The 15,396-nt window shown below is 38.3% G+C and overlaps 1 protein-coding gene across 7 annotated transcripts in view; it reads right to left on the bottom strand.

The window, feature by feature from the left end:
- Nucleotides 1-3,414: 3,414 nt before the first annotated feature.
- MTRF1 (mitochondrial translation release factor 1) overlaps nucleotides 3,415-15,396 on the bottom strand; it is a 70,895-nt gene continuing 58,913 nt past the window's right edge. For 5 of the 7 annotated variants that reach the window (XM_049701039.1, XM_033436718.2, XM_033436717.2 and 2 more), the window contains exons 10-12: nucleotides 13,572-13,708; nucleotides 10,147-10,245; nucleotides 3,415-5,598 (exon numbers count right to left, since the gene is read on the bottom strand). In XM_049701039.1, the coding sequence (XP_049556996.1) occupies nucleotides 5,485-5,598; nucleotides 10,147-10,245; nucleotides 13,572-13,708 (350 nt within the window). In that variant the 3' untranslated portion in view covers nucleotides 3,415-5,484. Of the gene's footprint in view, nucleotides 5,633-5,657; nucleotides 6,060-10,146; nucleotides 10,246-13,571; nucleotides 13,709-15,396 lie in introns of those variants that run through there. The other 2 variants (XM_049701038.1, XM_049701037.1) reach the window with 2 other exon arrangements.

Consider the following 15,396-nt stretch of genomic DNA (forward strand, 5'->3'; position numbering starts at 1 on the left):
CTAGAACAGTGCTATCACAAATCTTTGTGCAATGTTGTAACTATTTTATGTCTGCCCTGACTCATCCAGTATCCAGAGCCGCCCGTAGCTCTTGAGTACTTGAAATGTGGCCAGTGGCCCAAGGAACTGAATTTTTAAATTTAGAAACACCACATTGTTATCAGTGAAATTCAGTGGCGAAAGGAAAGTCTTCTCAACAAATGGTGTTGGAACAACTGGATCACAATGTGAAACAAAAAACAATCTTGACCCCTGCCTTATACCATAAACTAAAATTAAATTGAGATGGGTCTTAATATTAAATTGAAAACTTAAATAGAAAAGGGAAAATGATAAACCTGCTAAAAGAAAACATAAACCTATCTCTGTAACTTTGAGGTAGGCAGATTTCTTAGGCCACAAAAGAAACCAGTAATCTTTTTTAAAAAATTGATAAAATGAACTTCAACAAGATTACAAGCTTTTGCCCAACAAAAAAGCAGTGAAAACAAAATAAAAAGGCAAGCCAGGGCTTCCCTGGTGGTGCAGTGGTTGAGGGTCCGCCTGCCGATGCAGGAGAACCGAGTTCGTGCCCCGGTCCGGGAAGATCCCACATGCCGCGGAGCGGCTGGGCCCGTGAGCCATGGCCGCTGAGCCTGTGCATCCGGAGGCTGTGCTCCGCAACGGGAGAGGCCACAACAGTGAGAGACCCGTGTACTGCAAAAAAAAAAAAAAAAAAAAAAAAGGCAAGCCAGAGACTAGGAAAAAATATTCGTAATACATACACCCCATAAACATATGAAAAGCTGCTCCATGTCGTTCATCATCAGATGAATGCAAATTTAAGTCACAATGAGAAAACACTGCATACCCATGAAAATGGCAAAACTTAAAAAGATCAACAATACTAAATGTTGGTGATGATAGGGAGCCATTGGAAACCTCATATGTTAATACTATGACTATAAATGGATATATCCACTTTGAAAAACTGTTTGGTAGTTTCTTTGAATGTTAAATGCCCAACAATTTCACTCCTAGGCATTTGCCCAAGGGAAATTAAAACATGTCTACAAAAAGACCTGTGCAAGGATGTTCATAGTAGCTTTACCCATAATAGCCGAAACTGGGAATAATCCAAATGTGCATCAATAGAAGAATGAATAAAATGAATTGTGGTATATTCATACAGTGTGATACTACTTAGAAATAAAAGCGAAACAACCCTTGATACCTGCAATATTGTAAATGAGTATCAAAACTTTTGAACAAAGAAGCCAGATATACAGGAGTACATACCGTATGACCATTGATGTGAAGTTCCAGAACAGTAAAATAAGCTATGGTGAATAAAAATCGTAATAGAGGTTGCCACTGTTGGGGGAGGGGGAGCTGGCAGATTACTGGATTGGACTGGAAAGGAGCACAAGGAAACTTTCAGAGGCAGTGGAAATGTTCTCTTCTTGAATGGGCCGGCAGTTACAAGGGTGTATGCAATTGTCAGTTGCATACAAAACTCAGTTAACTCAATTGTAAATGCAATTATCACAAAATGAATACACCCTTGTAACTTCCACTCAGGTCCAGATATAGAACATTACCAGCATCCCAAAAGCTCCACCCCTGCCAACACATGTCTTCCTAATCACTGTTGCCCCCAATACTAGAGTCTATGATTTTAGAAATATTTTAATTTTTAGTTGACTGTAGTAGTTTGTGATCTGAGGTCCCTTGACTCAATTTCAAATTCAATTTTAAAATCTCTCTAAGGTTTATTTTTTAAATAAAGTTTGGTACTCCTTAATATTCTAAAGGTGTTGTGCATATGAGGCAATAAACTTTGGCTTTCCAGATTTTTTACAAGAACCCTGATTTATCTTTGGCTTATATATTCATTCCTCATATTTTTCTACTAAAGTTAAAAATGTCAAGTTTATCTTTGTAGTTTAGGAGACTAAAGGTCTATCTGAATAAAGCAAGATTATGAGTTTAACTGAATCTCACTGTACAAAAATAAAGTGTATAACAACTGAAAGTACTCATTAATTAAATAACAGATGTCCTAGATCCTTGCTACTCCAAGTGGTGTTTGTGGCTCATCATCATCTGTCATCACCCGGGAGCTTGCTGGAAATGCAGAATCACAGGCTCCAGACCTACTAAATCAGAATCTGTATTATGGCAAGTTTCCCAAATGATCTGTATAAATACAGAGGTTTGGGAAATACGTTACGTTAGACTATCTTCATTTTGCCTTGTTTCACACAATGTTTTAATATTTACATTTCCTTGGATAAACGTTTCTCTGTTACTAAAATGCCTGAAAACAAAAATCAGTTTCTGTGTTTCTAACTTTAACACTCAAACTCCCTATTCAACATTCTTTCAAATTAAAGCAGATTCTCCAAAGACATCAATTATTGGGGGGGCCGGGGGGGGAGAATGCCTACCCCTAGGGAAATCATGAATCATGATATTGATTCAAATAGGATTAAATTATCTCTCAACTCAGAGAAAGTGAGAGGAAAGACAAAGGAAAGCTTTCTTTAAAGAATGCCAGCTGAACTCTACTCAATACTCTGTAACGGCCTATACGGGAAAGGAATCTAAAAAAAAAGGAGTGGATATATGGATATGTATAACTGATTCACTTTGCTGTACACCTGAAACTAACACAACAGTGTGAATCAACTGTACTGCAATAAAAATTGAAAAAAAAAAAAATTCCAGCTAAGGGACTTCCCTGGTGGCGCAGTGGTTGAGAATCCGCCTGCCAATGGAGGGGACATGGGTTCGAGCCCTGGCCCAGGAAGATCCCACATGCCGCAGAGCAACTAAGCCCATGCGCCACAACTACTGAGCCTGCGCTCTAGAGCCCACGAGGCACAACTACTGAGCCCACGTGCCACAACTACTGAAGCCTCGGCAACAAGAGAAGCCACCACAATGAGAAGCCCACACACTGCAAAGAAGAGTAGCCCCTGCTCGCCGCAACTAGAGAAAGCCCGCACGCAGCAACAAAGACCCAACGCAGCCAAAAATAAATAAATAAATAAATTTATATTTAAAAAAAAAAAAGAGACAGAGCCAGAAGCAAGTCTTTTTACAACCTAATATCAAACGTGACAATCCCACCACTTCTATTGTATTCTATTTGTTAGTAAAGAGTCAATAAATCTGGTCCACATTCAAGGGGAGATTATACAAGTGCATGAAATGCCAGGAACAGGGTCACTGGGGTCATTTCAGAAGCTGTCTTGCACAATGAGAAATTAAATGTTTATATGATGCTAAAGTACTACCCCACAGATTACATACTGATTATTAAGGAGAGCATGTACCATTACAATGGAAAGATTTGACAGTTTTCAAACTTAGTATCACTAATAGTGGAACTTCCTGATATGATACAGTATCACAACATCACCTGTGAAGTAGTCTTACCAAATGTGTTTAATCTGAATTTAATTAATCTTTAGACATAATTTTACTTTATAGTACATTAAGGGCAAACCAGGCAAATTTAGAATGTAGACTATTCTACAAAACAACCTTGTGGGACTCTTCAAAAGGTCAGTGTCATACGGAAAAAAACTTGGGGGATTAATCCAAAAACTAAAGAGATACTGGCAAATGTAACGTGTAAGTCTTGGTTGGATCCTGGATTGGACAAAACAAACAAAAACAGCTAAAAAAAAGATATTTTGGGGATAACTGAAGAAATTCTGATATGTAATAGCTATTAGATCATATTATATAATTATTATATTATTATTATTGATATACAATCGGTGTGATAATGGAGTTATAATTTTGTATGAGAATGTCCTTTTTCCTAGGATGTGATGAAACATTTAGTAGTGTTATAAGATCTGCAACTAACTTTTAAATAGTCCAGCAACCACTCTGTGTGTGTGTGTGTGTGTGTGTGTGTGTGTGTGTGTACAGAGAAACAAAAAAAGCTAATGTGGCAAAATATTAACAATGGTTGAATCTAGATGATAAAATATTCATTGAACTGTTTCTTAAAAATTATTTTTAAAACTTTTCTGTGTGCTTGAAAATTTTCAAAATAAAAATTTGGGAAAAAATTTCTCTCATCTTTACCTCCAAATCATTCAATTGGTCTTAAAACTCTATTTTAGGGCTTCCCTGGTGGCACAGCGGTTGAGAGTCCGCCTGCCGATGCAGGGGACGTGGGTTCATGCCCCGGTCCGGGAAGATCCCACGTGCCGCAGAGCGGCTGGGCCCGTGAGCCATGGCCGCAGAGCCTGCGCGTCCCAAGCCTGTGCTCCGCAACGGGAGAAGCCACAACAGTGAGAGGCTTGCATACCGGAAAAAAAAAAAAAAAAAAAAAAAAAAAAAACTATTTTAATTCGCCTTTCCTGGCATACAGTTCCTCTCTGAGGAACTATCTAAAATAACAACCGCTCTCTTTTTCACTCAAGAAACTTCCCGAGAAAAATTACTAAATACAACATGCCACTTTGAATTAGAGTTGGGGACTTATATTTTGGCTCCCTGCTCAGCTGGAAGGTCTGTAAGGTAAGGACTAGGTTTTATATATCACAGCACAAAAACGACCTCAGTGAATTACTCATATTACACCACATCTGTTGATGCTTGTTAAGTCAAAGAACAATTAGAAAATAGAAGCCAAGCAGAGAGTCTGCTTTAAATATTGACTTGTAGTTTGTACACTACAGAGTTCACTCAGCTCTCCAAGAGCTCTACCATCTATATCCTAGAGATGCTCACAGTTAGCAACTCATATTCTTCACAACTTTTATTTACTTTTTTATTTAAAAGTAGCAGGTTAGGGCTTCCCTGGTGGTGCAGTGGTTGAGAGTCCACCTGCCGATGCAGGGGACACGGGTTCATGCCCCGGTCTGGGAAGATCCCACATGCCACGGAGCGGCTGGGCCCGTAAGCCATGGCCGCTGAGCCTGCGTGTCCGGAGCCTGTGCTCCGCAACAGGAGAGGCCGCAACAGTGAGAGGCCTGCGTACCGCAAAAAAAAAAAAAAAAAAAATCAAAAATAAAAGTAGCAGTTTAAGTCCTAACTTTAACATGATTAATAGTACTTTGTCTTTAAATAGGAGTTTACAAACAAGTTTATAAATTTATATCACTAAATTATACCACGGGCAAAGTCCTGAAGTAACAGATGTGAAATGTGTCTAAATTAATTTATAGATGGTTAAAAGAAAAGGCATATAAAGAGAACAAGTGATCTGTCCTACATCACACAGTCAATTCTCAATACTTTATTTCTCTTTTCAACAATGCATGCTTTGTTTCTACTTGAAGAGCTGGATTGTACTTTACAGGAAACCTAAAATAAACTTAGGTCAAGAAATGTGACTGGATGCATTAAAAAATATTTTTGTGAGTACCATGTATTTTTAGCTGCTCTTTATCAACTTTCATAAAGATTTCCCTACCTCGGTCTGCTTCTTGACATAGGTCCATTTCATTTATATAATAATAAATTATAAATCAGTATTTATTTTGCTGGTTTAAGATTTTCATCCAAAAATTCATTAATGGTTTCTTCATCCGCTGATTGAAGCAGTCTCTGAATTAGCTGATCCAGGCACTTCTCCCCACATAAAAATTCCTGGTGAAAGAGAGTTACTATGAAAACCTGATTACTAGAAATAAAGGAGAAACAAAACAAAGAATTAAGCATATATTTACTTCATTTCTTTAAAGTTATTATTTAATAGCAACAAAAGATTGCTAATCTACAATATAATGAACACAATTGCTAACTTGGGAGGATCCCTAGTTAATTTTGCCTTTTTATGTAAAACGTGAATCCAAAAGAGTAAATGGAATTAAACTCTTACTTAAATTGTTTAAATTAGCATTTTTAAATTAGCCAACCATCCAAATTCAAATTATTTAATCCGTAAGTGGTTTATAATAGTTCTGTTTTTTCTTAAATTAGAAATACAGCGGTTTTAATATCTACAAGTCCTGTGTAATTGAAAAATATTTATACTGAAATATTTCGGGGACAAGTGTCTTGAGATTTGCAACTTGCTTTCCAATGTTTCAGTAGCAACACAGGTGTATCTATAGAGAGAAAAGGGAAGTGGAGGAGAAACAGAAGGCAAACATAACAAAATGTTCACAACTGTTGCATCTAGGTATAGGGTATATATATATATGGACTAGTCTTTAAACATGCGTGCTTAACATTTCAAAATAAAAAATTGAGGAAAAAACCTCTCTCATGTTAACCTCCAAATAATTCCATTGGGTGGAAACTGTTTCAGTTAAGACTTCCCTGCAGTCTTCCCTGAGGCTTCTCTCTGAGAAACGAGTAAAATAATGACTTCAAGTACCTTTCTTGTGTTATAAAGGTTCTGTGTAATAGAGTTGTTGGGATTAGTGAATTAGCACAGCCTCCTATTTTGGAAATGCTAAAAATCCAGACATTGGCTTAACAGAAATATTTTAATGTTGGCATCTGGAACATAGAACATTTGAAGTTTAGATGTAGGCATGAACTAATCTTATATTTAGTCTTTCTTGAATGGTCTTGAAGTTAAATTTCAGGTTAAGTGTACACATTTCTCTTTCAAATTAAACTGTAGGGGAAAAGATATGCCTTACTATCTTTGTATTCCAGAAAACACCAGCATATAGTAAGATGTCGATTAAACTTTAAAATTAAACAGAAAGCAAGAGCACTATGATGAAATTTTAAAATTAAGATTTATACCACTTTGAACATAATATGAAAATTGCTTTTAAAATTAGTGTGCCTGTAAGCTCAAATTATTATGATATTGCCAATGTGACTTCACCATCTGGAAGTTATGTTAAAAGGATTATTACTCTTATTGATAATCACATCACATTTAGAGCTCAGTTGGATTAACCAGAGTGCTAGCGATACAAAGATCAAAGATGAAGGAGCTGGGGCTTCCCTGGTGGCGCAGTGGTTAAGAATCCACCTGCCAATGCAGGGGACACGGGTTCTATCCCTGGTCCAGGAAGATCCCACATGCCGCAGAGCAACTAAGCCCGTGCACCACAACTACTGAGCCAGCGCTCTAGAGCCCACGAGCCACAACTACTGAGCCTGCATGCTACAACTACTGAAGCCCACGTGTCTAGGGCCTGTGCTCTGCAACAAAAGAAGCCACTCCAAAGAGAAGCCCATGCACAGCAATGAAGAGTAGCCCCCACTTGCCACAGCTAGAGAAAGCCCACGCACAGCAATGAAGACCCAATGCAGCCAAAAATTTTAAAAAATATATGAAGGAGCTGTAGCTCCCAGCTTTCAGAAGCTCACAATCTACTGGGAGACCTAGGTAATACATAAGCATAATACAGTGCAAGAAATTAAAAAATAAAGGAAGAAAAATTTGAATTAGGTCTTAAAAAGAGAACAGTATTTCTCCAAATAGAGACAAACAGAGCATTTCAGTCAAAAGAATGAATATGAAGAAAGGTATGGAAACAAAATACATTGAAAGCCCAGGACAAGGGTAAATTTCCAGTGTAACTGGAATACAGGGCAGGAGATAGGCTGATGCTAAGGAATCTGCACAAGAACTTTGGGAAACAGAATAAAAATACAAAATAATATATTACATGGTAGTCTGTGCTTATTATCTACATAAATACAAATACAAGTAAAATTAGCTACAACGGAATTCATAATAAGCATACTGAGTGACCTCAGAGAACCCAAGGGCAGGAATGTACAGGGCTGCTGCCACCACCCTGGGAATGAAGCTGGGCCTCAGGAATAAATGAATGTGGGGATTCATATCATCAGGATTCTTTGCATCCAGTTCTCCCATTTTTGCTCCTTTCAATATATCAGCTTCATTCTTCTCTCACTGAAGACTGCTTTCTCCCCATGGCCGGACATGTGGCTTCTAACCTCTTATAAGCTTTACATATTTCAGCTTCATCCACCAAGAGAATGAGCATCTTTGTCTCTAGTTTAAAAATCCTGGGAAGAAACTCATTGACTGGGGCTTGTTTGGATTTCCCCCCCACACAAATCAATTATTGTCTTGGGTCAAAATCATGATCATGTAGGAACATAGCTCTGTCAGGAACTATGTGGACGCAGTAGGGAGAAGGCCAGGTATTACGTTATTAATATGTAATACATCATTAACGTATTACTGTCAGTGATCCCGACGACATGGGATTTAGTTAGGTGAATGTTCAAACCAAACTGACAGAGTAGGGAGAAGGCCAGGTTCTAGAATAAGGGAGGAGAGCTGAGCAGAGTCCCACAGGCACCCACTTTCTTTCCTCTCCACTCCTTCCATTCTGTCCTGTGGCGGCTGCCCTGGAGTTAAGGCCTTCAGCACTTTTCCTGCCTCATCTGCAACTCTTCAGTTCCTAAATTATTCAGTCTGACTAGTCTCTTTCCTGTCCTGCATACAGATTTTAACGTTTCACTGCAACATTTTTTTATACCATTTTCAAACTTTTCCCCTTCACTAATATGGAGCATTTTCTTTCTTTCCAATAAGTTGATCAGTGATTTGTAGAGCATACCGATATGACTGTCCTATTCTTTCTGAGTCTGGCATGCTAGTTTAGTTAGTAACAACGTGTTAGTATTTAGGCCAACGTCAGACATTTTATAACTATAAAAGCCAGTTAACGTGTTAGTATTTAGGCCAGCGTCAGATATTTTATAACTGTAAAAGCCAGTTAATCTGCCTCTGTTTCATGACTGAATACTATGCTGAGCACCTATGTGCTCTTCTGAAAAGTATTACTGGTCATGAGAATGTGGCTGTCTCATGGAAAACCATCACCACTACGAGAAAAACAACTGAAAGGCTATGGTGTAATTAGAACAGTATGGCCAAACATGTTTGGTTATTACTGTGTGTTTCCTGAGGAAAGGGAAGCTACTAAATATTTTCTTTTTCAACAAGGCTATGATGTTCTTAGGCAAGACAGCTTTAAATTGCTGCAAAGACAGAGGAAGTGGCATAAGATACACAGAAATTTCTAAGTATGTTAAAAACACAGACATTTCCTCTGTAAAACTAGGACTTTAATTTTGTGTACAGAATGAGACAGAATCAATTGAAAGAAGCCCGAGGTATCACACAGCACCAAGGACAAGGATCAAAACCTTCTACCTTCTGCCTTGTCCACACAGTCTTTATGGGAACCAGTTCACTTTCCCCTTCAATGGAAGGAAAAATAATTTTTCTGTGCTTCATCATTAATGGGTTACTGTCAGTGATCCCAACGACATGGGATTTAGTTAGGTGAATGTTCAAACCAAACTGACAGGGTCTTTTCCCCCCCAACAGAATCATTGTAACACCTGAATATAATGACACACATTGTGGTAGGCAGAATTCTAAGATGCCCCCTGGTGTACACACCTGGCAAAATTCCCTCCCTTAAGTGCAGGCAGAGCTGTGAATATGCTGGACTATATCACTCCAGTGATTAGATGGCTAATTAGTTGACTCTGAGTTAATCTAAAGGAATAGTATCCAGGTAGGCCTGACCTAAACAGGTGAGCCCTTAAAAAGGCCATTCCTGCAAGAGATGCAATGGGACAGGGCACACGAAGGGGACTAGACAGCAAGCAACTGTGGTCAGTCTTTGGGAGCTGAGAGCAGCACCCAGCTGACGACCAGCAAGAAAATGGAGGCTTCACTCCTACAACTCAAGGAAATGGAATACTGCCGACAACCACCTGAGCTTGGAAGAGGACTCCAAGCTCTGGGAAAGCATGCAGCCTGGCCAGCCCCTTTCAGCTTTGGGAGACCCAGAGCAGAGAACTCAGCTCTGTCGTGCCTGGCTTTCTGACCTACAGTAACTGTGAGACAATAAATAGGCATTACTTTAAGCCACTAAATTTGCAGTAATTTGGTAGTCGGTAATAGAAAACTGATAGACATGTACTGAAAATACATTAATACATTGTGATTACATAACAAAGAATTTGGAATTTAAAAGATAGCTGTTTCATACTGGCATAAAGACCATATTTCTTACTAGCAAACTAATAAAAATGTTCACAAATTTGGGGTACTAATATAATCTATCTCAATGCTTTTAAATTACGTGGTGATATTTCAGAGATTACTCTCTAGAATTCGACTATACTTTCTTTGAAAATCAAAGGCACATAAAGCATACTCATTCGTATTACCTTAATATTACGAACTTCATATGCTATCCTGTGGTCAGTGACTCTATCCTGGGTGAAATTATATGTCCGAATTCTCTCTGACTGGGCTCTTGTTCCCACCTGTGTCATAACAAAAAGCAATTCATATTTTAACTTTATAATTACTTTTATTACAACAGAAACAGTGCTTGTAAATGACTTTTCTATTTTAACAGTTTAAATCTTTTCTAAATCCATATACACAAAGTGACAAGGAATAAGAATGGGCAGAACTTATTAAGACTACAGGTCTGTAAAGCTCAGTTATAAGAATTAACATCTCGGGCTTCCCTGGTGGCGCAGTGGTTGGGAGTCCGCCTGCCGATGCAGGGGACGCGGGTTCATGCCCCGGTCCGGGAGGATCCCACGTGCCGCGGAGCGGCTGGGCCCGTGAGCCATGGCTGCTGAGCCTGTGCGTCCGGAGCCTGTGCTCCGCAACGGAAGAGGCCACAGCGGTGAGAGGCCCGCGTACCGCAATAAAAACAGAAACAAAACAAAAAGCTAATGATAAATTAGGAAATAGGTGCAATGAATATTTCATAGAGTAGTAGCTTTAATCTATTAAAAAAAAAAAAAAAAGAATTAACATCTCTTTGGTACCTCAAACTCCAAATATTTAAAACCAAATTATCTTTCTACCTCAGTCAGTTCTTCCTGCTGGTTTCTATAAATGACCCTACAATGATGTTCCCTTTGATCTAAGTAGGAAACCTGACATCCTACACTTTAACAAACATTTCATGGTAGCTTACTATCTGCCAGGCTGCGATATAGACCGTGAAAGGAACTTCAGCTCATCCCGTTCTCTAACTGCCCAATTCCAGTGGTTTCAAGGGTCTTTTATTCTATCCTGCCCTTTCCATTTCTACTGTCTATCATTCAAGGGCTCATGACTTTCATTACACTCCTGTAAAAATCTCCTGATTAATCTTCCATTTCTCTGCTTACATTGTGTTGCCCTGCTTAGCTTTCCTAAAGCCCAGCTTTCTGATACATTTCCTTCTTTGGCTCCTTCCTGTCTACTAGGCAGACACAACTCAACTCAGTATTCAAGGTACTTCACAATATGGCCAAGTTTCTCAACATTATTTCTGAAAATTATATGAACCTCTATAATGCCACTTATTATACCATATCATAATTATGTGCAAGTCTGTTAACTCTGCTCAAACCTCATCTCAAGGGGTGCCCTTCCTTAACACTCTCCTACCACCTCTGTCTTTCCTGGTCCCAATGTGAAATATGTTATCTTCCTCCTTCAAAACCCCACGCACTTGGAATCTTCTTCACCGCACACCAGTTTGCCTTTTCCTATGGTTATTTGTATTCTTAGTCTGCTCATCTGCCCTCCCTCCCCCCACATACAATGCACACAACACCCTCTCTCACTCACTTTCACTTTGTATTTTATTTTTTATTATTTTTTTTACCTTTTTTTGAATTTTATTTATTTATTTTTATACAGCAGGTTCTTATTAGTTATCTATTTCACTTCTTATTTTAAAATTTATTTTATTACTTATTTTCATCGAAGCATAGTTGCTACAATATTATATAAGTTACAGGTATCTCACTTTCACTTTTTAAGATAAAAGAAAAAGATTGCTATAACTTACTTTCTAAAGCAAACAATATGAAACTGAAGTCCTAAGTATGGCTGATCACCAGGGGAATGTTTTTAAATGAAAGATTCCAAAACCTAACCTAAGATATACTGAATCATGGATTATGTATTTTTAAAACAGTCCCCAGGCCATCCATTCTGCAACCAGCCAGGTTTGGAAACTACTATCCCAAGGCACCACAGTTACGCCTAGGATCCCACCCAGATCAATTATATCAGAATCTCTGGGGATGGGGCCTAGACATCTACAAAGCTCTCTAGGTGGTAAGTGGAACCAGGGTTGAGAACCTGGCATAATGCCTTCCATATAAAAGCTACTGTATATATTAGCTGAAGAAAAACTCCTAAGTGTCAGAAATATCTACTAAAAAATTTCACACAGATGGACAAGTTAATTGAGAGACACGGAGGTCATTTCTGCCCTTTCAAACCAGACCACTAAAGATGACACACATGCCCACAATCTACATAAGGCCGATCTTGAATACTTACTTTGAAAATTACTGTGTGAAACATCTGACGCCAAAATGTCAAACAGCAAGTAAAACCCAATGTCTTTTATTAAATCAAATGTGGCAGAGCTGACAGTGTTTATGTTATCACTTAGCTGCCAAGAAGTAATGCTTTGTAAATGAGCATTCCTGTCTGCAAACGTGTATACTGATGCTGTGCCACAGGCTGGGATTACCACAGATAGAGGCTTAATAAATTATTTATCCTGTCACTTTTACTACTTGCAAGTTAGAATGTGGGTAAGGGAAACAAGAAGGGCAAAAGTGTGAAGGACTAGGACATCTAGGTGAAAAGAATAATTAATGTTTATTATACAATTAATTTTCCTAACAGGCCGCAAAAATCTTCCAAATTTACCGTAGTATAACTACCTGCAAGTAACACAAAAGCACAGTTATTTCTGGGTTCCACTGTTTCTTCCAATTTCTCTCAAAGAAAAAGTTTACCTTTTTAGAGTTTAAAATCATACAACCCTTTGTTTACTTAAGACAATGACATTTATTCATTTTGCTTAAAACTTATCTATTTATATATTTGTATAAATAATAATATAAATGTATATAGTACAAAATTCAAAAAGTACAAAAGGGTATATAGCAAAAAATTAATCTCTCTTCTACTCCTGGTTCCCAGACTGTATCAGAAGCAGTCAGTATTACCAGTTTTTTGCACTGCCATATATTTTTGATCCCACATAAAGTTATACAATAATAGGGACTTCCCTGGTGGTGCAGTGGATAAGACTCCACGCTCCCAATGCAGGAGGCCTGGGTTTGATCCCTGGTCAGGGAACTAGATCCCACGTGCATGCCACAACTAAGGAGCCCGCCTGCCACAACTAAGGAGCCTGCCTGCCGCAACTAAGACCTGGTGCAACCAAATAAATAATTTTTTTTTTAATGTAGGAAAAAAAATAGTTATACAATAATAAAAGCATAGGTTTTTAAATTAAAAATCTGAAAAATCTTTTAATTTCCAGAGAATTGTCTTTTACACTAATTTCTTTTAAAGACAATTATGATCTAAAACTGGAGGGAAACAACTGGGAAACAATTTTTAGTTTACACATATCTCCTCTACTTATTTCCAAACTGGCATGTCCAACTTTAGCCATAACCAGTCAGTCTTAAATTATTGCTATTTACAAATGAGCATGTTTTCCTGTGCTCTAAAATATTTCCATTCTATTAAGAATATTTACTCCATTTTCTGCATAAAATGATGGCTTCCTGTACAGAGGCATTAAGTTATTTCACTCAATAAATCTTACCTGCAGTTTTCTCACACTCTGTTGTTGACACTTGTCTTTCTCAATAATCTGCTGGTAGAGTCTAGCTCTCAACACACGCAAAGCTATTTCTTTATTTTTTATCTGTGATCGTTCTTGTTGGCATTCTACTACAAGTCCTGAAAAATAACAGGGATCAGAGATAAACTGGAGCCTCCACAAATCAAATTAGAATAGAGATGACGTGTCGATTATATCACAATAAAACTGATAAAAAAGATAGAACTGAGGAACATTTTAAAGGGGGAAAGGTTAATCAGGAAAAGGATGAAAAACATTTTAGATTTAGCACACTCCAGAAACTATTCCTGGGCCATGATGGTAATTGCTTAGATAGCTCTTTAGATTCTGATGTCTAAATGAGGTATTTCAGATGAGAAGGGTATATTGTACAGTACAGGGAAATACAGCCATTATTTTGTAATAACTTTAAAGGGAATATAATCTGTAAAGGTATTGAATCACTATGTTGTACACCTGAAACTAATACAATATTGTAAAAACCGACTATACTTCAAGTAAAAAAATAACAGAGGGCTTCCCTGGTGGCGCAGTGGTTGAGAGTCCGCCTGCCGATGCAGGGGACGCAGGTTCGTGCCCCGGTCCGGGAAGATCCCACATGCCACGGAGCGGCTGGGCCCGTGAGCCATGGCCGCTGGGCCTGCACGTCTGGAGCCTGTGCTCCGCAACGGGAGAGGCCACAACAGTGAGAGGCCCACGTACTGCAAAAAAAAAAAAAAAAAAAAAAAAAAACCAAAAAAAATAATAATAATAACGAAAAACAGGAAAAAGAAAAAAAGACTTTATATGTAGAAACCAATAAAAAGAAACTACCCAAACTCTTTAAAAGGAAGAGTTTATAGTGAACGTTTCTCAGTTGTCTTGGTTCTAAATCTAGCTAATCAACATATCTAACTGCACATGTTTTGGTTAGTCGACTTCTGGATTTGGGTGGGTTTGACTCACTGTGTAGCCCAGTTACCAGCCCAAATCTAGCCCCGAAATGGTGACTCTTGAGACTTCAGGCTGTGTTCTTAACTTTGCAGCTACCACTCTGAAGGTCTATACCCAATCCTGCTCCCAGGTACACTAGAGGTGAAAGGTACTTTCCTTTCTGCATCACAAAAACCAAAAACACTCTTAGCTTAGGCCAGTTGCACTGATAAGGCAGTAACTATTTTGCTGGAGATTTTTAAAAGTTCTATAAAATTCTACTCTTCAAACTATGTTTTCACCCTGTCTAAATAAGCTACAATCACACCTGCTAATAACTTTAAGCAGGCTTCGCCCTTATTGGTTCAATGTTATTTCTTGACTGCTCTATTGCAGCCATGCATTTGAGCTGGGGCACCAGCTTGCTCACGTCTTCCAAGCACTTGCCTGGAGCACTCTTAAATCAGAAATCCTTTTTTTCAGCACCCAAAGGAATATGAAAGTTTCCATTTCAAGATAACCAGACAGTCATGAGATCTGTTCCAAATTCCTCTTATTAGCTGACCCATACTGACTTTGTCTATATACCTGCACTGTTCTCATCCAGTGGCTCAAGCCAGACCTTTTCTTACTCACCAGCTCAGTAATTCCTGAGGGAACCACTTCATTATCTATTTTAATACATTTTCTGTAGAGGAGTATTTAATCGTTAAATACTCCCTCAGGAATAGAGGACTGAGGGGAGGGGTAGAATATGTTGAAACAAGGTGCTGGAGTTGTTAAAAAAAAATTATAAAAGGGCTTTGAAAAAAAGGTTTGTGGGTAAGACTTAAGTCCTCTTTAGGTGCAAGAACCACATCTAAGTGGGTAAAAA

Source organism: Orcinus orca, chromosome 18 (assembly GCF_937001465.1).
Source record: "Orcinus orca chromosome 18, mOrcOrc1.1, whole genome shotgun sequence".
Classification (NCBI taxonomy): Eukaryota; Metazoa; Chordata; class Mammalia; order Artiodactyla; family Delphinidae; genus Orcinus; species Orcinus orca.